General features: G+C 32.9%; 1 protein-coding gene across 7 annotated transcripts in view; it reads right to left on the bottom strand.

Annotated features, from left to right (window-relative positions):
- LOC118186077 (dopamine D2-like receptor) overlaps positions 1–24494 on the bottom strand; it is a 766047-nt gene that overhangs the window by 27820 nt on the left and 713733 nt on the right. For 6 of the 7 annotated variants that reach the window (XM_085812739.1, XM_085812755.1, XM_085812725.1 and 3 more), the window contains 2 exons: positions 24048–24421; positions 12349–12807 (listed from right to left, as the gene is read on the bottom strand). In XM_085812739.1, the coding sequence (XP_085668865.1) occupies positions 12349–12807; positions 24048–24421 (833 nt within the window). Of the gene's footprint in view, positions 1–2808; positions 2864–12348; positions 12808–24047; positions 24422–24494 lie in introns of all 7 variants that reach the window. The other variant, XM_085812749.1, reaches the window with a different exon arrangement.

Genomic DNA, 24494 nt, shown 5'->3' with positions numbered 1-24494 from the left:
AAAACCTTACAATTTCTTTAAACTTTGTTTGGATTGTCTTTTTTTTTAGTTTAGAAATGCATTCCTTTTTCAAATTTCTTTTTGTTTAAGTTTCTTTATATTAGAAATTTTTATACTGCTCATTTCCTGTGAAATTTACCCCCCCCCCAATTATTAGTCTTCTTCCCAATACTTTTTGCCTTTCTCGGTTCGTGCTTCATTTACTGTAGAATGAGTTTTCTAGCAAAGCCGGTGTCTTTGCAGTGAAGTTAAAATACAGTGATCTTAAATTTTTCTTTTCGCCCCATTTTTAGGAGTCTGTACCTGTTGCCACGCCACTTGGAGAAATTCACGAGAGCTGTTTTCCTCAGTGATTCTCGAGTTGCTCTGTTGGCTATCGTTTCAGATAAAAATCCCATATCACAGGACATCTTGGATTGGCGACATTACCTAAGAATCCTGGCATCACTTTGAGAAAACTATAATCCTCCAGTAGGTTCTTGCACACTGTGGTGTTCCAGGCAACGAGAAAGCCGGTTTCCTGGCAAAAAAGGGTGCTTTAAACATGCAGAATATTTCTCTTCCTATGCTTTTCTATACTGTTAGGGATCTTATTGAAAGATATTTCAAAATACGTGATCAGGAAGATCTCTAACATCGTGTTTCTCATAAGTCTTGGAAGATTGTTGTCCCGAATTTGTTTAATGGCCCAAGGAGTAGGGTGCTCGCTGAATTCCGCCTTGCCAACCGACATGACTGCCTACGATATCATCTCCATAGAGTCAGAATTGTTCCTTCTTCGATATGCACTCTGTGCATCTCTGGAGAGGCACATCTTCTCCACTGTTCCGTTCTGCGCAAGAGTTATCTCGCCAAGCGTTACTGGTAGGCAAGGGACATGTTAGATTAATGAATTCTGTTACAATTAAAAAAAATTATTGTGTTGCTTTATTCCGTGTTCTTGTTTTTTGCTGCATCTGTTCACAATTTGCCATTAGAAATAATAATAATAATAAAATCTGTAAGGTTTCAGATTTTAAAGTACGACGAAAGGGACGTATTGTTAACTTATGTGCTAATTTTATTTACTAAATATCATGTGTTTCGTATTTAAACCATAAAATTCAGTTCAAGAGCAATATCGCAAAATAGTTTTAAATTGAGCCTACCTTTAGAATTTCCGATACAGAGTCTCGCGCGATGGAGATAAAAATGTTTTTTCTGTACAACGTTGCCATGGCTCGCTTTGAAATTCTTCAGTTTGTTAAACAAAAATTCGTTAAAGTTTTACAAAATATGAAGTCGATAATAAAACAAATTCCGAATTTCGAATTTGGGCTTCCACATGCCCATATTCGTAGGAGGATTGCGTCATTCAAAGTTCGATGGCCCTATGTACATTTGTTTTATCACAATGCGAGAAATAGACATACATTTATGCAGAATTTTCATTATTCGATTTCTTCAAATATAATGCAAGACTCTAACATTGGGTGGCAACAGTTTGAAAAGTGAAACGGACATTTATAGTAAACCAACGCAAAATCGCAAAAGGAAAACAATAGTCCTTCAGGAACAAACGCCTTTGGACTAAAAAAAAAAATGTGAGCCTGTATAGTAGTTCAAGTTATTTAATTTTGTATTTTCAAAGCATTCACTGGAAGAACAGATGTGCGTTTTTGTCAGTTACCTAGGTAAATGTTACAACTATTTAGATTCCGCATGAATTTAAAGAAATTCAGTTAGCACAACGAATCCATATTTGCGATAGGCATTTCAAACGTAATGAAGTAGACCCTTGGAAAAGAATTATCACTGGTGATAAAAAATGCACCGTCTACAATAACATTAATAAAAAGAGATCATGTTCCAAGCATGATGAATCAGCACAAATCATATCGCAAGATAAATTGCATCATGAAAGGTCATGCTGTTAATTTGGCGGGATTACAGAAGTGTTGTGTATTTTGAGCTTCTTCCAAGTAATCAAACGATCGAATCAGATGTTTACCGCCAAGAACATTTGAAACTGGCGGAAACAAGCGAAAGACCAGAATTGGCAAATCGCAAAAGAATCGTGTTCCACCATGGTAAAGCGAGCATCACACACCTATAGCAATATGTACAAATTTATTGCAGCTTTATTGTGAAGTGATGTCTCATTCCTCATATAGCCTTAACCTTACACCATCGGATTACCCATTTATTTCGAAATTTACAAAACTTCTTAAATGTGAAAACTTTCATTAATAACGATGACCTCAAACAGCACTGGTTGAGTTTTTTTATGATAAAAACCAGAGCCTAAGCCTAAGAGGAGGGATGCCTTCGAGGAGGACTTTCGATGGGAAACTTACTCTTTTATACCTTACGCATGGGATAAACCACGAAAACATCCATGCAGCCTGTCCGTTCGCGGGATTCGAACACCGGACAGGACTACCAGAGTTCAGCGACTTTATCGCTTTAAAAATTGAGTTTTATTTAACACTGAAAAAACGGAATTACTTTTCTGCCAACCCAACATATTTAAAATTTATTTCATTAAAAAAATACTTGAAAAGTATAATAATCACGATAATGAGGAAAAACATTTTTCAAAATTAAATTATTTCAAGCCGTTTACTTCATTTGATTAGCTTAACAATTAGGAGTGAAACTGTAATAATAAATCTTTTATTACTTTAAAAATTTTTCGATATTACGTCTTTTATAATCACAACATTCTATGTGATGAATCGACATAATAATTAAACAAGTAACAGTTATCTCTTCAGAACTTTTGCAACACGATTAAAAATCCCCTATATTATTGTAAAGTATACTTACTTAGTTAATTCAATTATCGTTTTGCTTTTCTTCTTTTTTCTCTCAGTGAAATAATCTGTATTTAAAAAAATCAAATTTGTAGAAACTGACATTTAAACAGAAATACTTAATGCAGGCTGTAATCTCCCCAATATCTTTCATAAATTTAAAATTAGTCTAAAAGAAAAACAGTTTGTAGAGTCATTACGTTATTGTGGAGCAGGGGACGTGAAAAATGTGCAGTGCTTTCGCCAGGACTCTAGCTTGGACCTCTCGAATACGCGCCGAGTGTGCTACAGTTACACCACGAAGGCATGTGCAAAGGAGGGAGAAAATACCTTATATACTCCCTCTTTTTAAGGGCGACTGCCAAATCCTGGTAATGACGAATTATCGCCCACCACCATTTAGTTCAGGCGCCACTGTAGAATTATTCGGTTATTTGTAGCAGGTTTGGTTTATATATTACGGCAAAGCCTCAAGGGCTATCTCCCTAAGGAGAGGGATGCCTTCGTGAAGAACCTTATAAGGGAAACTGGCTCCTATACAAGTTACACATTGGCAAAACCACCCATGCAGCTAGCCTGTTCGCGGAATTCGGACAGAACTACCAGTGTTCAGGGATTTTACCGCTCGTCCATTAGCGGGCCCTTTCTGTAGCAGGAAACGTGAAAAATGTGCAATGCTCTTGTCAAGGCGCGAACCTACACCTCCCGAATACGCGTCGAGTTTGCTACCATTGCACCACGAAGGCATGATGGAAGAAGAGAAAAATACTTTATTCAAATTCACTGATAGTAATGAATTAAATGAATAAAACACCCTAATTACCTAAGAGTGAAATATTAATAACAAATTAATAACATATTTTAAATTGAAATGTTGAAAGGTTGAAGTAAAAAACATTAGTATAAAACAAAAGCAGGAAATGTATTTAAACTTTAAAGAATGAAACATTCATTTGTTATTTTCAAAGCGAAATAACAAAAACTAACAATTATGAATTTCATTTTTGCATACTTATTAAAATTCGAAGCAATCCGGAAATATTATTTATGATTTATACTTCATTCGAACGCATGAGTGTTAATTTTGTGTCCTTTTTCGAGGCATACCTGAGTAAATATGAATGAAATCATTGATGAAGAACATCTCTATTAATAAAAATAATCATTTAACGGATAATAAAGTGCACGTGAACGCAAAATTTGAACTCTTATAAACACTTCAGAAAGCTTGCATTTTGAAGCACTATATTTGATAAAATTAATTTTTTTTTTTTTTTTTTAACAACAACATATATGAAATTTTTCCTCGTGTTTTTCATTTGAACAGAGAAACAATAATTTCATATTTGAAGTTGAGTTACATTTCCTTCTTTATGGTACTTCATGTTTCGCGAAACAGATAAGCACGGAGACATTGCAGACAAGATGCAAGCAAAAACACACTCATAAACACTAAGGGTATTCTTGATGTAGATGCGGGTGTCGATCTAGCTTTAAAAAAACGCACTTGCTTAAAGGAAACAACCACAGAAGAAAGGTTAAAATAACTCTTTACTATTTTCAACTATTAGCAGAAAGGCACGTAATTTGTGCTTTACAATAACACAGGAAACTTACGATGGAACTTAAGAATCGTTACACAATGAATTCAAGGCTAAAGCACTTTATGTTAGCACTGCACTAGCACTTTATGTTAAGGCTAACTAGATTGACTCGACAACCTACTACCAACCAACACTATTTAAATGACCAAAAAGACGTATCAGCAACTCCACGTAACAGCAAGTCCAAGATTCACCCGTTTAAATACTCACTGAACTTTAAATTAGCATCCTGGCGAAGAAATGCGAGGAGAAGTCGAGGAGTTCAGAAAAGATAACAAAAATTTGAATAATTGGTTAATTGAACTAAGGGAAAGCCTACAGAGTCGCAATAAAACCCTTACATAACGGAATTTCATTTATCCGAAACTCGATTGAAATAAAACTGTGGAGGAAAATAACTGAGTCACTAAATCCCTAAACACTAAATCACTAAATCCCTAAACTCACCCATCCACCAGTTTTCTTAAATTATTTTTTCATTCTTCAAATGTAAATATATATTTTATGATGAAAGTAAAGGTAACTGTCCCATCGGTGACCGGAAAAATGCTCACAGGAAAAAAGCCCACAGGAAAAATGCTCACAGAATAATGCTCACAGGCATAAAAGCTCACAGGAAAAACGTCCACAAGGAAATATGCCCACATAGAAAAAAACTCACATGGAAAAAGGCTCACTTAGAAATATACTCACACGAAATTTGTTCACAAGGACAAATGCTCACGTTAACCTTTTCAGCGGGGGTAAATAAAAGCATGAAAACTGTAGTAAAATTTTGCATGTACTGTAATATTTTATACCACTGTCCCTGTACAACATTTTTTTCTGTAACTGCCAATAATTAATTTTTGTTTCTTTACTCTATTTTTGCATACTTTTGATGTGCATCGATAGAAATTGATGTTTGAATGTAGTTATTCAAGTTGGAGCCAACACATTTGTAAAATTTCTGCAGAAATTTAATATTTTAGAAGTAAAATTAACATTTTCAGGCACTTTGATGATGCCTCCCAATGATGCCTGGCTTTAATTGTAGCCATCTCAATATGTGGTTTTTATTTGACCGGCTGAAAACAAGATTTAGCCTCTCAACGTTTGTTATTACCTAATGTAAATACAGGATGTACTGAAGTAAAAAAAAAAAAAAGAAAACATGAAAACTTACATTCGGTAATCGTGAACCATGTAAGAAAATATGATGAAATCGATGATAAAATTAAATATTTTAAGTAATTTAAATAAAATAATCATTCTAAATTCTCATTCATTATTCATTATTCTTCTAAATGTTTATATTATAAAATGTGTAACTTATATTTATTATTAGTTTATTTTTTAACAATTAAAATTGTAATAATTTGTCACTGTATAATTCTGTTTCATGTGTACTTCCTTTCTCCTCCCCTTTTCTTAATTCAAAACGGCCCATTTGTTAATCTTGTGTAACAACTGAATCTACACATAAGTTATAAAGTTTTTGAAATATATACCATAGATGTTTTGGTAATTTAAATCATTTTTCTTTAGAAAATTCAAATAGGTGAACAATGTTCAAATCGATTAATTATTGCTTCATTAATGTAAGGATATTTTTATGTGAATTATTTATCAGTGGGCTTATTTCCATGTGAGCATACTTCTGTGTGAGCTTTTTTCCGTGTGAGCATATTTCTAAGTGAGCATTTCTCCATATGAGCTTTTTTCTACGTGGGCACATATCTGTGTGGGTTTCTTCCCTGTGAGCATTTATACCTGTGAGCATTATTCTGTGAGCATCATTCCTGTGAGCTTTTTTCCTGTGGGCTTTTTTCCTAGAACCGTGCCATCTTACGCTCAGCATATAGAGACATTAGGTATTTTTGTGATGCTGACAGATGTGAAAAAGAACAATGCCTTCTCCGCTCCGGGAATCGAACCATGGACCTCTAGAATACGCGTCGAGCGTGCTGAAAATTACACCAAGAAGTTATGCTAAGAAGGCGGAAGGAATACCTTATAAGGCAAATTATCGCCCTCACAACTAAACTGGTTGGTACACTTGCTAAAGCTTTAAGAAGAAAAATGAAATTTAAAAGTTTGTTCTACATGTAAAAGAATTATATAAGCATACAAAAACTAATCTGTAGGTTCTTGGCGGGAGCTAAATTTAAACTTGAAGAAAAATACATGTTCAGCATGCTTAGGCATTTTAGCACCGAGCCATTGTGTGTTAGCAGCTTACTCTTAAATCTTAACACGCGACTAATCAACCAAACGTTCGCTCATCGAGGAAAGACTACTAATAGGCTGAAAAAACAGTGGTGGAATCCTGGCTTAATCACAGGCAAACAATCTCTACCTTTTTCAATGTAAAGCAACTAAATAATATCTACATAATCTATTTAAATTCAACCTTATACTGGCGAAGTTGAATGGCAGAATAGAAAAGACGAAAACGAATTAAGTTCTGATTGTTTTGTATTAAATTTTACGAAGATTCTAAGGCACAAGCTGTGTTTCTGTATGATACGAGGCACCAGCAGTGTATTTATCTGGGTAAGAAAACTACATTCTGGCAATACAGTGTTCCAGGCCGAGCTGGCAGCACTCAGAGCAGCAGTTCACTACAGCATTATAATCGGTCACGAATCAACCATATATTCTGACTTAGCGTCAAGTCTTCACTCTCTACGAGTTCGATTTTTACGGGAAAAATCGAAATACCCTAACCAAGGAAGTTTAGAGAATTCTACTCTTCTTGCCGGAAAATACAGACCAAAGCTTCAAGGTGTCCGTACACACACTGGAGGACACGGCAACGAAAAAGCAGACGAAATTGCCTAACTGGCAGCCATGGACCAACGTACGCAGATACTGTATGGCCGAAGTCGCACATAGAAACTACCACTAGGGCTTTTTGGACTATGCCCTTTATACCCTCGTGGACTACCATTAGGGCTTTTTGGACTATGCCCTTTATACCCTAGTGGACTACCATTAGGGCTTTTTGGACTATGCCCTTTATACCCTAGTGGAATACCATTAGGGCTTTTTGGACTATGCCCTTTATACCCTAGTGGACTACCACTAGGGCATAAAAACTACCACTAGGGCTTTTTGGACTATGCCCTTTATACCCTAGTGGACTACCATTAGGGTTTTTTGGACTATGCCCTTTATAGCCTAGTGGACTACCACCAGGGCATAAAAACTACCACTAAGACTTTTTGGACTATGCCCTTTATACCCTAGTGGACTACCACTAGGGCTTTTTGATGGAGAGTGGCAAAGTTCTTGGGATAACGACGACACTAGCAGGAGAATATATAATTAATTACCTTCCCAAGATCAAAGATAAATTACGCACTGGTACTTCTTAGCTGACACAATTCCTGACGGGACATGGCACATACATGAGGTGTTTATTTCGTTTCGGCTTTCATGTAAGTGCCTATGCGGAGAAAATGGAGACCCCGACCATTCTATTTTTGATTGCACAGAAACAAGTGCTTATTATCTCCGAATTCCATCAGTGGAAAACCAGCATGTATGGGCAAACAACATCTGCTGCAACACATACGCGTTCAAGCGTATCCAGAACTGCACTGAAATGTCTCCTGGAATTACTAGTTGACTAAATAACTAGATAACATCCTGTCATAGCTAAGGGCAGTAAACAAAAATGCCATAAACTTGAAAAATGCATAACATGCATATTTCTTCAAGGTAGTTGTATATCGGCACACTAATTTTCAAGTACTGTTTGAACATCTATCTCCAATATTAATTCTGCGTAACAGTATTCCTGTATGTACAACATAATTATAAAGTGCACTAGTCTTCGAATATAATAGTCTATCGTAATACTATAATTGTATCTTACCGTTATATGAAAGTAGTTGTATCTAGTGCACCAGTGCTTGGGGACTGCACAGTATTTTTTTTTTGTGTGTGTGCGTGTGCTTATTTTATGAATTGTAATGGGGGACCGGAAGCATATTTCACAAGTGCACATCAGCGCAGCCACTGAAGGAGGGGTTTCGAAAATGGACCAATGAGCTGCTATTCCTCTTGTGACGCTAAATCATCGTGCATGTGAGCGTATGTTGTTTACGTTTTAATTTACATTCGTTTCGCAGTTATAAATATATGGCGTAAGAGTAGAAATCTTGTAGTGCTTTCGTTTTCTGAGTTTAATTAATCGCTGACATTTTGCTTTCGAAATTTTTATTACATATTAATATTTGGATTGATGTTCACGGCATATTTTGTGGATTAAGAGAGTTCAAGTGTATATTTTTTTAAACTGAAATGAGAATGACTGAAAGTGTTACAATGAATCTAGTGTTTTCTTATTTCAGTGCCTGCATTCTTTTGATTTTTAAAGTGCAAGATTCCGAACACATATGATCTGATTATATCTATTGTTAAAATTAAAAGTTATATGTGAATAAATTGAATATACTCGTTATTGAATAAGATAAATTCACTCTGCTTGATGAGCATTTCTTGTGTAGATAGTGCACTTAAGAGTGAGCAGTTATTAAATGTGAAATTTAACACACTAAATGTATACGAATGCAAATTAGTAAAGTTCACTTTGAATAAAATTTTGCATTGGTTATTATTATAGAACATCTTTTTCATATAGACTGTAATAAAAAGTGCTGACTTCTATTTACATATATTTTTGTTGTAAATATTTTTCTCATACGCATAGTTTTATGTAAAGATTGCATTTGCACTCAGATGTTTATCACATGTTTCTTTCTTTATCTTATTTACCACTTATTAAGTAATATTTCCCATCGATATTTTTGCGAAGTATCCAACATGTGTTTGTATTTGTTTCAACCAGGTAGTGAAATCTTCATAATTGCCCATATTTGATCTAACTTCGCAATGAAAAGTTTCAGAAACAATCGACGATGCTTTAATTATTTTTTATAGAAAATTGCGTGGCAGAATATTTTCAACCATTTTACTTAAATCTTAAAGCACGCGAAAGGTCATGTGACATGACATAAATATTTACTGGATGCATATTGGTCCATCCTCGTAGCCACTCCCTCGGTGGCTGCACAGATGTGCACTTGTGAAATATGCGGACCGGAAAGTAATGTCGCTTTCTTACATTAAATTCAAATGAATAAATCTGTAACAAGTTTTTATTTTTAATCAATAATATAATCACCCTCGTTATCAGCAACCTTTTGCCATCTAGTATGCAGATTTCAATCCCAGACCGATAAAAATCGATTGGTTTTTGAGCAAAATATCTCGAGATGGCATTTTGGACATCATCCAAATTTTCAAATTTGTTGCCACTAAGAAAATGCTGTAGGGATCGGAATAAATGGAAATACCAGGGTGCGATAGCGGGCGAATATGGTGGGTGAGGCAGCACCTCCCACCCCAATTCATTATATTTTTCCAGTGCTCGTCTTGCACAGTGCGGTCTTGCATTGTGGTGTTTCAGAATGACGGCCTTTTCGTTGACAATCGCCGGATATTTTTCGATTAAAGATTGGTTCACTAGATCCAGTTGTTCACAATAAAGGTCTACATTAATAGGTTTTCCAGGTTTCAGCAATTCAAAATGAACAATTCCGCGAATACTTCAATTATCCAGAAGCGCCTTTTCGGAATGTAAACCCTTTGTAACCCCTATTAAAACTGCCTTTTGAGTTTTGGATTATCATATAGGACTTATTTTTTTGTCTCCACTAATCAAACGATCAAACACGATCTGTAGGGTGCCGTTGAAGCAATACGTTGCATGTGATTGATAGGTTGGTTTTGTTCTTTTCGGACAGATTATAGGGGACTGAAACACCTGCTTTGCTTATTTTTCCATTCTGATTTAAATGTTCTTGGATGGCCGACCATCCAAGAGCCGATTAAGAGTGTTTGACAGTTTCTTGACTTGGGATTTGCTTCCACTTCTGCCCTTAGCATTTGTTGCCTAATGTTGTTGTCGACATGCGCAGAAACGACATTACTTTCCGGTCCCCCTATTACTATATATTATACAGTATTATTTTCTTTGTATATGTGTAATAGTTTATTACCATGAATCAATTTTCAAATGAGTACGATAGTATGTTTGCAATAATATAGAATTTCGAGAACCCACAAAAAAGCATTTCTTTTTTTAAACCAAAACCAAACAAACAGCGCATGCACTGCCCCCTTCAGCTTTGTTAGTAGCACAATCAAAACACACTGCTTTAGCCGGACTTCACTCCTTGCACTGCACTTTCGTTGCCCTTTGCTATAAAGACAGCTCTCTTCATTCGGACTTGCGAACAAAATTAGAATCACTGGCATGGTTTAAACAGGTTGATAAGCACCAGCTCCATGTGGGCAAACTGCTCTGTCGGTGGATTACAAAAGTGTATTGTATGAAAAACTAGTGAACGTGAAGTCTATCTAGAAGTAACTGACCTGCATATTGTTCAATAAACAGCGTTTCGAACTAGAAAATAATTAAGAAGACCATAATTTTTTATTAGTTTTAAATAACGTAGATGTGTACATTTATTATGGTGAATACATTTGCTTGACAATGATGCACGTATGCTCTACTTGTAACCGTTGAAAATAATGTCTATATTCCTACTACATTAGGACAAGAGAGATTTACTACGTATATTATTAACTGTGTTATACGTATGCAAAAACGATTTCATATCGCTAGTACAGAAAATAGATCGGAAGTTTATTTTGATGGAAATGGATGCTTTCACGAATAAAATAATTTGGAAACCTCTTTGATATTATACATTTTCGGAACCTAAAAACTTTGGTTTCCTGGAAGCTTCCGTTTTAGTTGAGGAACGCACGGTTAGAACTAGGATGGCATCTGATCGATTTCGAACTTTTAACTTTCGCTCGATTAGAATTTTATGGACATCATGAATGTAATAAATAACGTTTCCTGAAGCTTCAGTGAAGGAATTTAATAAAAGTTAATGTTTTTTTTTATGTACGGCCAACAAATTTCTTTTAAATCGCTGAGTTTGTTTATTAAATTCGAAAGATAGATATATTGCGAGTGGCAACAGGCGTCTGTTATATCGTTAAGGTTTCTGATTAAATTTGAAACGCAAAAGTCTTACGCTTTACGGTCATCGGTAAATCATTGTGTTGCTTACGAGTGGCAACACAAAGTTTTACCGATGACCAATGACGCACCGCTTTACCGCGTTATGTTGTAGATTTTTAATATTTCACTAGCTACTAATGGATTAACTTTATGAACTGTTAAAAAAATTTGAAATGTTTCAGATTTTAAATTAAGTCCCAAAAGGGGCGTTTTTTTAACGTTTTGTGTGTTACCTTTATTTATTAAATATCATGTTATTTGCACTTAAGCCATAAAATTTAGTTCAATAGCGATGTCGCAAAATAATTTTAAAATGAGACTATCTTTAGAATTTCCGATACACAGTTCGACGCGCTGGAGATAAAATGTCCCCCCCCCCCGCGTAGAGTGTTGCCATGGATGGCTTTTAAATCGTTGAGTTTGTTACTCAAAAATTCGTTAAATTTTTACAAAATATGAAATCGATAACAAAACAAGTACCAAATTTCAAATTTGGGATTTCAGATGCACATATTCGCAGTAGGATTCCGTCATTCAAAATTGGACGGCTCTAGATACCGTTGTTTTACCACAATGCGAGAAATATACATACATTTATGCAGATTTTTCGTTATTTAATTTCTGAAAATATAATGCAGGACTCTAACATTTTGTGGCAACAGTTTTAAAAGTGAACCGACATTTATAGGAGTCCGACGCAAAATGCCAAAACGAAAGTAATAGTCCTTCGGACTCAAATCCGTTTGGACTAAAAAGCCTCAGTAACACAAAAATGAAGCAGGTAATTTAACAACATATTTTTTAGATCTATAATTAAATGCAAGCTTTTAAGGATTCCAATTTTAAATAATAGCATGCTTACCTAAGACTATGGCCAACGTTTTAGTGGCTTTCCTCTCACGTTTAGCTGCACTTTTCTCTCTCTTCTTCTTCTTCTTCTTGATTTTCTGGTTTTTAGCAAGCCTGAATCGATTTTTCTTTTCAATCTCTGTAATTGTCAAGATGTTTACGTTTCGAAAATTTCCTTTGTCATCTATGCTAGATCCATTCACTTTGAAGGCAGGCGTTGCTGCTTTGTCGCCTACCTGGGACCGGCTGAATCCCGTTTCAGTGAGAGTATAAGGTCCATCGTTTACAAAACTAGATACTGCTATGTTGGTAATAACGTGGCACTCTTCTTTATCAGCAGACGGCGATTCTTCGTCTTCTTCCAGGTCTTCTACGTTCTCTGAAGGGCACATTTGACTGACTTCTTCTGATTCTATCAGAGGTATTAATTTGTTCAGATTCTGGCGTTCTTTATTGTCATCCGATCTAGAACCTAATAAAAATAACATTATGTATTACAAAGCATAAAAAAAAAGAGATGCGGAAATTGACAGTTTCTTATTATATTGTTACAATATTTGGATTCAGAACTTAAGCTAGAGTAATGCTACATGACAGGAATAAAATACATGGCAAGAATCAGTTATCAATGACTGAAACATTTCGTAAAAGAAAACGTCACTGACAGAGACGGCATTTAGTTGATGTATAAATATTACGAATGAAAGATGCGTTACGAGTGAAGGAAAATTGCATGATCAAAGTTCCAGTTAGAAAATGAATTTAGTTTTAAGCTCTAGATAGTAAAGAATAATAGTACAATTTAGATAGTTTTCTAACCTAAGTCGTGACACTGACTTAGAAGAACTTATTGGGTTGAAATATAAGCAATGGCCTTTTATGTTGTGTTTAAAATTACGCGATAAAAATAAAATGTATTGGCATAACGTTTTGTGTTACTCGAAAGAGAATCTTTCCCTCTCCAAGATGGAGCATTTGATTTTTTTTGTCTGATCTAATTTTTGTTATTTTTCAGATCATTAAAATGGAGTGTCAAGTCGACAAAAATGAGCATTTTCGACACCTTCTCCTTTTTGCGTTGAATCGAGGCGCCAATGTCGCAGAAGCTGCCCGAGAGATTTCTAAAGTGTATGGAGAAGGTGCAATGCTTGAACGAACTGCAAGAAATTGGTTTGCCAAATTCAAAACTCTGATGTGTGCACCACATGACTTTCTTGTACGGAATATTAAATATTAGGCATTTTTTCTTGCATTTCATTTAAACTTATTGGATTGACTTAAATATACTTACGATAGCGCATAAACCACAATAGAATAAATGCACTTTTTAAAATTCACTATATTTGTTTAACATAGCGACACTTTGGCCCTAGGTTCACTTAACAGCGTTATATTTCGTTCATATAACTCAGAATGCACAAAATTTATATCATCTGAAGAATTATCTAATCGTTGCCATATGTTCTATTCAAATACTATAATAAATCTAGAAAGATGTATAAAAGAAATTAAGCAAACAAAACAAAAAAGAAACAGTTTTTCACAGACGATTGAGTATTTCACATTCAATTAATTCAGTTCTCACTTCGCGACAAGGCAAAAATACATAAAAACTCAAAATATCTGTATTAAAAATTACGAAGTAAATCTTAAACACTTATTTCCTCGAAAAATTTCCAGAAAGGATTAAGCATGATTTAATTCGCAATAATAAATCAAGGCGTTATCTTTGTTGTTGCGAAGCTACGTTCTCTAGATTGGCAACAAATCCACTATTACGCTGTTTCAAATGTAAACAAGCAATGGCCGCCATCAAAAAAATTATTAGGCTTAGCGGCACTTAAACAACTTTAAAATTGTTGATAATTCTAAAAATATTGCCTACAGATTTACTAAAGGCATAAAACCTTTAACCGGCAGATAAGAACAACAATATTCAATCATTTTTAAAGCGAAAAATGTACAATTTACCAACATATATGAATAAAAAAATTGAGCTCACGGCGCCGAGTAACAGAGGGGGTATATGTATGTAGATATATTTGGTGCGGCCGATTACAAGCAAAAATAAAGGTGCACAGCTACATGCTATAGCAATCCTGTTTGTAATGTAAACAAACATGCCCGCCATGTTATTTAAAAAATTAGGCTTAACGGTACTTAAACAGCTTTTAAATTGCTGGTAATTGTATGAATACTTCTTGCAGATTTCCTAAAGGCATAAAAACCTTAACCGGAAGATAAGAACAACATAATTCAATCATTTTTTAAGCAAAAAATGCACAATTTGCAAACATATAAGCGTAAAGAAACTGAGATAAATATATTCATATACGTTTGGTGCGGCAGATTGCAACCAAAATACGAGGTGCACATTTACATGTTATAGCAGTCCTATATAAAAAATTTCAACGTTCTGAGGCTACTCGTTTTTGAGTTATGCAAGATATATACATACGTACGTACAGACACCAGGAAAAATTCTCTTCAGAATTCATTTTAAAGCAGTTTTGTAATTTTTAATTAAAAAAACCAAACAATTCTAAAAAATATTCTGAAACTTGTCTATAAAAATACTAAGCATAAGAAATTGAAGTTTAAAAACCAAACAATTCTAAAAAAGATTCTGAAACTTCTCCTATTAAAAAACTAAGCATAAGAAATAGAATATTAAAAAACAAACAATTCCAAAAAATATTCTGAAACTTCTCTGTTAAAATTCAAAGCATAAAAAATTAAAGATTAAAAACCAAACATAAGTCTACAAAAGTATAAGCATACAGAAACCATTCGATTTAGTCTAGGTAGAATTTCAACCAAGTTACGTAAAATTGTAATTTCCTCTGCTCATAAATTTTATACAACCGGATTTTAACGAAAACAATTGCAATGAGTATTTAAATGGCTGAAATATTTTCTTTGTGAAGGACAAAATCCGAAACTCAAGTAAATAATTTATAATGACGTAAGATCGGAAACAATTGAAATACAATTTCTGATTTATAATTGCTCTCTCGCCTGACGAGTTAGATGTAACAGGAATCTACAGGCAAATTAAATGCAGAACAGAATGTTCATGATCGATTTCGACAAGCTTCAATCTAACATTGTTGTATGTTAGCACTAGTGATAACATGATACTTCGTCTTTAATGAAATTATATAATTACACTAGACGCAGTCAATGAAGGAGAATGAAAGACAAATTCAGAAGTAGTCAAAATTTTGCCGAATAAACCGTCGAATGGGTGTCTTAGCTACAATTTAAAAATGAGAAAACTCCGAGGAAGATACTAAAGAGCGCACAATGAGAGCAAACAGCATCAAATACCAAAAATTGCATTAAGTCACAATTCGGTCTCCTTAGATTGATTAAAACGCGCTCATCTCGTATAAATGATTTGCCAAATGCATTCAGTTTTTATTTACAGCATTCCTACAGAAGAGATGTTCAAAATCAGAAATTTATTTTATATTTGTTTCCACTGATAAATTGACGGAATTTCGTCAAACGTCTCCAAATGCGGAGAGATTTTACCAAATGTTGGAGAAATATACACACATTTTTGTAACAATTTTGATTTTCTCTTTGAATTTCAGTATTAATTTAAAAATACAAACGTGACTGACGTCCAGTTGGAATAAGGTTTAACTATTGTCTTCAGCATTAAAAATGTCCCTTTCTTTATTTTAATAGGAGAAGTTTCAGAATCGTTTTTAGAATTGTTTGGTTTTTAATCTTCAATTTCTTATGCTTAGTATTTTAATAAACAAGTTTCAGAATCTTTTTTAGAATTGTTTTTTTTTAATCTTCAATTTCTTATGCTTTTTTACTTTAATAGAGAAGTTTCAGAACCTTTTTTAGAATTTTTTGGTTTCTAATCTTCAATTTCTTATGCTTAATATTTTAATAGAGAAGTTTCAGAATCTTTTTTAGAATTGTTTGGACTTTAGTCTTCAATTTCTTATGCTTAGTATTTTAATAAACAAGTTTCAGAATCTTTTTTAGAATTGTTTGGTTTCTAATCTTCAATTTCGTATGCTTAATATTTTAATAGAGAAGTTTCAGAATCTTTTTTAGAATTGTTTGGACATTAGTCTTCAATTTCTTATGCTTAGTATTTTAATAAACAAGTTTCAGAATCTTTTTTAGAATTGTTTGGTTTCTAATCTTCAATTTCGTATGCTTAATATTTTAATGGAGAAGTTTCAGAATCTTTTTTAGAATTGTTTGGATTTTAGTCTTCAATTTCTTATGCTTAGTATTTTAATAAACAAGTTTCAGAATCTTTTTTAGAATTGTTTTTTTTAATCATCAATTTATTATGCTTTTTACTTTAATAGAGAAGTTTCAGAATCTTTTTTAGAATTGTTTGGTTTCTAATCTTCAATTTCTTATGCTTAATATTTTAATAGAGAAGTTTCAGAATCTTTTTTAGAATTGTTTTTTTTAATCTTCAATTTCTTATGCTTTTTTACTTTAATAGAGAAGTTTCAGAATCTTTTTTAGAATTGTTTGGTTTCTAATCTTCAATTTCTTATGCTTAATATTTTAATAGAGAAGTTTCAGAATCTTTTTTAGAATTGTTTGGACTTTAGTCTTTAATTTCTTATGTTTAGTATTTTAATAAACAAGTTTCAGAATCTTTTTTAGAATTGTTTGGTTTCTAATCTTCAATTTCTTATGCTTAATATTTTAATAGAGAAGTTTCAGAATCTTTTTTAGAATTGTTTGGTTTCTAATCTTCAATTTCTTATGCTTAATATTTTAATAGAGAAGTTTCAGAATCTTTTTTAGAATTGTTTGGACTTTAGTCTTCAATTTCTTATGCTTAGTATTTTAATAAACAAGTTTCAGAATCTTTTTTAGAATTGTTTGGTTTTTTTTAATCTTCAATTTATTATGCTTTTTACTTTAATAGAGAAGTTTCAGAATCTTTTTTAGAATTGTTTGGTATCTAATCTTCAATTTCTTATGCTTAGTATTTTAATAAACAAGTTTCAGAATCTTTTTTAGAATTGTTTTTTTTTAATCTTCAATTTCTTATGCTTTTTTACTTTAATAGAGAAGTTTCAGAACCTTTTTTAGAATTTTTTGGTTTCTAATCTTCACTTTCTTATGCTTAATATTTTAATAGAGAAGTTTCAGAATCTTTTTTAGAATTGTTTGGACTTTAGTCTTCAATTTCTTATGCTTAGTATTTTAATAAACAAGTTTCAGAATCTTTTTTAGAATTGTTTGGTTTCTAATCTTCAATTTCGTATGCTTAATATTTTAATAGAGAAGTTTCAGAATCTTTTTTAGAATTGTTTGGATTTTAGTCTTCAATTTCTTATGCTTAGTATTTTAATAAACAAGTTTCAGAATCTTTTTTAGAATTGTTTTTTTTAATCATCAATTTATTATGCTTTTTACTTTAATAGAGAAGTTTCAGAATCTTTTTTAGAATTGTTTGGTTTCTAATCTTCAATTTCTTATGCTTAATATTTTAATAGAGAAGTTTCAGAATCTTTTTTAGAATTGTTTGGTTTTTTTTAATCTTCAATTTATTATGCTTTTTACTTTAATAGAGAAGTTTCAGAATCTTTTTTAGAATTGTTTGGTTTCTAATCTTCAATTTCTTATGCTTAATATTTTAATAGAGAAGTTTCAGAATCTTTTTTAGAATTGTTTGGATTTTAGTCTTCAATTTCTTATGCTTAGTATTTTAATAAACAAGTTTCAGAATCTTTTTTAGAATTGTTTTTTTTAATCATCAATTTATTATGCTTTTTACTTTAATAGAGAAGTTTCAGAATCTTTTTTAGAATTGTTTGGTTTCTAATCTTCAATTTCTTATGCTTAATATTTTAATAGAGAAGTTTCAGAATCTTTTTTAGAATTGTTTTTTTTAATCTTCAATTTCTTATGCTTTTTTACTTTAATAGAGAAGTTTCAGAATCTTTTTTAGAATTGTTTGGTTTCTAATCTTCAATTTCTTATGCTTTTTACTTTAATAGAGCAGTTTCAGAATCTTTTTTAGAATTGTTTGGATTCAAATCTTCAATTTCTTATGCTTAATATTTTAATAGAGCAGTTTTAGAATCTTTTTTAGAATTGTTTGGACATTAGTCTTCAATTTCTTATGCTTAGTATTTTAATAAACAAGTTTCAGAATCGTTTTTAGAATTAGTTTGGTTTCTAATCTTCAATTTCTTATGCTTAATATTTTAATAGAGAAGTTTCGGAATCTTTTTTAGAATTGTTTGGATTTTAGTTTTCAATTTCTTATGCTTAGTATTTTAATAAACAAGTTTCAGAACCTTTTTTAGAATTTTTTTTTTTTTTTATTAATCTTCAATTTATTATGCTTTTTACTTTAATAAACAAGTTTCAGGATCTTTTTTAGAATTGTTTTTTTAATCTTCAATTTATTATGCTTTTTACTTTAATAGAGAAATTTCAGTATCTTTTTTAGAATTGTTTGGTTTCTAATCTTCAATTTCTTACGCTTAATATATTAATAGAGAAGTTTCAGAATCTTTTTTAGAATTGTTTGGTTTCTAATCTTCAATTTATTATGCTTTTTACTTTAATAGAGAAGTTTCAGAATCTTTTTTAGAATTGTTTGGTTTTTTTTAATTCAATTTATTGTGCTTTTTAATTTCATAGAGAAGTTTCAGAATCTTTTTTAGAATTGTTTGGATTTTAATCTTCAATTTTTTATGCTTAGTATTTTAATAAACAAGTTTCAGAATCTTTTTTATAATTGCTTGGTTTTTAATCTTCAATTTCCTGTGCTTAGTATTTTAATGGAGAAGTTTCAGAATATTTTTTGAGTTGTTTGGTTCTTTTCGCTGAAACATAAACAATAGATCGAAGGCTATACAATGCGAAATAATTTTATTCAGTTATAAAAAAAAAAGATGCGAAAAGCATGATTTTAATATTTCTAAACGTAAAATAAGTGGCATAATTAATATGAAATGAAAGAAACGTCAAAGTTGAAATCTGATTGGGAAAAAAAATTGCATACCCAACAATGGTACATCAGTTCTTTATTTTAAGAGAAAATTCAGCTTTCCCCCCCCCCCCAAAGCGCTCAATCTTTAAATATCTCCGTCGGAGTTGTGAAGAAAATTATAAAATCTGATTTAAATCTAATCAAAACAAAAAAACATAATGCTCGTCGCCTAACGCCGAAACATGTTTCTCGACGTAAGATGATATGCAAATTTCTGTACAAAAATTATGTCGCAGGTAAAAAATGGAAACACATAATTACAATTGATGAAGCTCGGATATACTTATCTGATTGCAACGGAAAAAGATCGATTTATTACTGAAAAAGAGGAGAAAAAGTCTTGGTGTGTTGGTTCAGAGAAAACAAGGGTTTTATATTTATTACCAGATTCTCTTATAACGGAAAACTTAAAATAAGAAAAGTAGAAAAAAATGTCAAAATTAATTCGCATTACTATCAGAAATATGTTTTAAGACCTATTTTTAAGGAAGAAATTCCATCTGTTTATCCAAACAATCTTCATTGCGTTAAGTTCCATCAGGACAAGGCACCAAGCCATTTTCCTAAATGTACTGTTCTGTGGTTTGAAAAAGTCAAACCGGAATTGAAGTTATTCCCTTTAAATGCATCTCACCCAAGTCTCCAGATGTTTCTCCTATGGATTACTGTACACTGAACTTTTAAAACAAAGAAACGTTATATAAGCGGCTTTCCAAAACAGTGGATGAACTCTGGAAGATAGCGAAGGAGGAGTAAAATAAAATCAACCTTGATGTTTTGTGAAAAGGACTTTTATCTTGAAAATCCAGATGTAATGTGATAGTGTAAGAAAAGGAATCTCAAACTGAACATATTATAAAATAAAATTCTAAGGTTTGCTTATGCATTCTAAGGTTTGCTAATGACTTTGCAAAATCGTTACAAAAATGTGTGAACACCTTCCGTATTCATGAGACAATCATAAACTATTTTTCAGATAACTATTCAAAGTGACGTTTACGATTCTGTAGATCAAGTTAATTAAAAGAAGCTAAGTACAAAATGAAATATAAAGCACGACATTCCCTACGAGTGATTACAATTTGTAAAATCTCGATTTATGCAAGAGTTTTAAATTACGATCGCCTATTTTCCGAAAACAGTTGCTTTTACACAGTATAGCTAGCTAACCAGGCTGATTCAGATGATTTATGCTGACACTAATAGATTTGTTTTCGGATTCATTGTAACTGACAATGATGATTCGAGTTGAAGTTGCTTTTCCATTTAATTCACTCATATGAAGTCACACCAAGAAGCACCAACAAGTCACACCAACAAGCACCAACAAGTCGCACCAACAAGTCACACCAAGAAGCACCAACAAGTCACACCAAGAAGCACCAATAAGTCAAACCAAGAAGCACCAACAAGTCACACCAAGAAGCACCAACAAGTCACACCTTGTGACTTGTTGGTGCTTCTAGCATTCAACCCAAGGGTTTTTACTTGTCGATGGAGTGTCCTTGGCCAGTGGTCATATAAAAACAAAGCGCTCTCCGCACCAAATGTATTGCATTTGATGGAAAATACTAAAACGAGTAAAATTATCCTGAATAGTAAAATTACCCAGAATCCATAAGATAGTGGAAATAAAGCTGTCCGAGTTGGTAGCAGTAATGGTAGATTAAATAAACGGTTATTGGAGATGATTAAGGCATTAATACAGGAATTCCAATGAAATGAATAAATTGCATAAGGGGCAGCATGCTGATGTTATACAGATAAAGGGTACGATGGGTTGTAAACAAAACTCAGAGTGCTAAAAAGGAAAAGCAAATTGCAGATTTCACAAAATCAATCTTTACTATTGTTGTCACTTGTTCTAGGTCTTTTATGTTCTAGGTATTTTGGATGGTAGGATCGTAGTTAGCAAGATTTTTAGCATGTTTATAACCGGAATTTTGAATCCTTTGAAACAAACTGTGAGAAGTAGCCAAAATATAATCCATTCCATGTGCGATTTGTAAATCCTCATGAATTTGTCGGTTTCTGACAAACCATGGATCATTAGTGATGGCCTTAAGAATTTTGTTTTGCAAAACAACAATTTTCCTTCTATGACTTTTAAGGGCAGTCGTCCGTACAGGTACTGCATAGAAATGAATTGGTCGTAATGAAATTAGGGAGAGAGTTCTTTTAATTTTTAAGTCCAATTTAGATTTTCTGCCAATGATTCTATAGATTCCCATGTATGCATTATAAGTTTTACTAAGAGCATAATCTACATGTTCTTTGAATTTGAGTTCCCGATGTAGTATTACTGCGAAATATTTAGTAGAGGTAACGAAAGGAACTGGTTGTTGATTAATTCTGATTTCTATATTTACCGGATTAGAATTTCTTGTAACTTCGAAAAAGTATAATGCAACATCTCGCGTTTATGTTTATTTTCCAGAGTTTGCAAGGAGAACAACACCCAAATTCAATGATGCTGGAAGTGTTCATTACATTTTAGACGTCAGCCACTGTTGAGAAGAATTCAAAGCCAGTAGAAATAGAAAATGCCATTATAAATCATTTGCACAAAACATTTATATCCTCAAAATATAGAAAAGTTACTGATAACGTTATGGATGTTCAAGTGTAGCCACAAATTCGGAAAAATCAATTCTCTAATGTATGCTATTGAAAATCTGAACGTTTTCTGTGTATTTATGAATAACGTTATTAAAGAAATGTACGAAAATATACACGTATCAGGCAGGTAAAAAATAAGTGAATAAATAGGTAATAATAGGTAAAAAAATGTTTTTTTTGTTAATTTTGCTGTATACGTCAGGTAAAAAAAAAAAAGAAATGGGCAGCCTGTGTGTCTCCCGGTGGCCTTCATTGCTTTGCACTTGTAAAGTCATTATGTTATTTTTTAAGCAAGAGACGTGGAAAATGTGCAATGCTCACGCCGAGATTCGAACCTGGATCTCTCGAATACGCGCCAAGTGTGCTACCGTTACATCACGAAGGCATGCAGAAAGGAGGGAGAAAATACCTTACATACTTCCCCTTTTAAAGGGCGATGAGGGATTAGGGGACCCAAAGGGCTGGAAAAAAGAAGGAGAAAATACCTTATATACTTCCCCTTTTAAAGGGAGATGTAGGATTAGGGGACCCAAAGGGCTGCAGAAAAGAAGGAGAAAATACCTTATATACTTCCCCTTTTAAAGGGAAATGAGGGATTAGGGGACCCAAAGGGCTGCAGAAAAGAAGGAGAAAATACCTTATATACTTCCCCTTTTAAAGGGAGATGAGGGATTAGGGGACCCAAAAGACTGCAGAAAAGAAGGAGAAAATACCTTACATACTTCCCCTTTTAAGGGGAATCATGCACCTTAAACCCCTCATTATCTTCAAATATGTGACTATTGCAAGAATTGAGATATTTTATTTATTTTAAAAGCAATTACTTCCAACTTTTTACAGCTGAACTTCATGATATAGCTGCTTTGGAAACTAGTAACCAGAAAGTTTGTGTTGCCACAAATATTTTTGTAATTTAATCCTCTCTGTGACAAAATATATCGCCGTATTTCCACCTTGCGCGCATGATATTTTAAAAATGACTAATGGTATATACTTGAAATTGGATGGAATTCTTTATATGGGGCACTATTTTCTAACTGAACCAACAATCTGATGAATATTTTACTATTGAAAAATTTTATGGACGAAAACATTACAAATTTTTTTAATGAAATACATTTTATAAACTCAACTCAAAATAAAATAAAAATTTAACATGAAATTTTTAGAATTTTAGGTTCACAGTACTTTTCAAACGTTATAAGAGCTATATATTAAATATGGAATTAAATTATGAAACAGAATGTTTTAAACTGTGCGCGCAAGTTGGAAACATGACGAAAAATGTTGCCACAAAGCGGATTAAATGATAAAAATATTTGTGGCAACACAAACTTCTGATGACTATTTCAGAAAGCAGCTATATTATGTAGTCAGCTGTAAAAAGTTGGTAGTAATTGCTTTTAAAATAAATAAGTTATCCCAATTCTTGCAACAGTCACCTATTCGAACATCTTATGGGTTTTTAAGGTGTACGAGTCCCCTTAAAGGGAGATGAGTGATTAGGGGACCCAAAGGACTGCAGAAAAGAAGGAGAAGATACCTTATATACTTCCCCTTTTAAAGGGAGATGATGGATTAGAGGACCGAAAGGACTGCAGAAAAGAAGGAGAAAATACCTTATGTACTTCCCCTTTTAAAGGGAGATGAGGGATTAGGGGACCCAAAGGACTGCAGAAAAGAAGGAGAAAATACCTTATATACTTCCCCTTTTAAAGGGAGATGAGGGATTAGGGGACCTTAAAGGCTGCAGAAAAGAGGGAGAAAACACCTTATACTTTATGGACCGGGTGGAGACCGTTGCAGTCACGAGACCATTCTTGAGAGGATTAGGTGGACTGGGCTTCGCCCGATAGTGGTAACTTTATACACTACATGGGAAAGGATAGAGATGTATGTTGTCCAAGATGATTGTCAAAGAGTTACAATTTAAAAGTTATGACTCAATGTTTTCAAAAGGGAAAATATTAAAATTCATTTTCGACTAAACAATGATACTGCAGGAGAATGTTTTTGATATAATCTTGATCAAGATTTCTGAAAAAAAAAATATATATATATAAAAAGGAGAAAAAAGTGCTAATTCATACCTGTAAATTCCTTACAATCCATTTGAGAAGCATTTTCGATAACAAGTCCTCTATCTTCTGGAAGTTTTGATCTGGTCGGCATCTTTTGTCCTATCGCTTTCTTTGCTCGTTCGTGGATAGCTCTGAATATTTTGTAGTAGAGATATACCATCAGTATACATGGTATGTAGAAGGAGCTCAGAGAAGAGATGATGAGGAAGTCAGAATTATAGAACACGCAGAGATTAGGTATCCTTTCTGGAGATGTATTGAGACCAAGTACAATGGGAGAACCAATCGCAGCAGAGACTAGCCATACGAAGACGATGGTCAAGAAGACACGCTTATTGTTCTTGTGCTTCGAGTACTTTATCGGTTGAGTCACGGCAATGAATCTATATACATAAAAATAGCACATTTAGTGTTAAATATATGGTAAATTGATATTTCATTTATAAGGGCACCCAC

The sequence above is a fragment of the Stegodyphus dumicola genome, chromosome 1, assembly GCF_044657685.1.
Source record: "Stegodyphus dumicola isolate Sdum_Otavi_A_Nest chromosome 1, ASM4465768v1".
NCBI classification, from domain to species: domain Eukaryota; kingdom Metazoa; phylum Arthropoda; class Arachnida; order Araneae; family Eresidae; genus Stegodyphus; species Stegodyphus dumicola.
The sequence above is the reverse complement of the archived record's forward strand: the minus strand, read 5'-3'. Positions and strand labels throughout refer to the sequence as shown.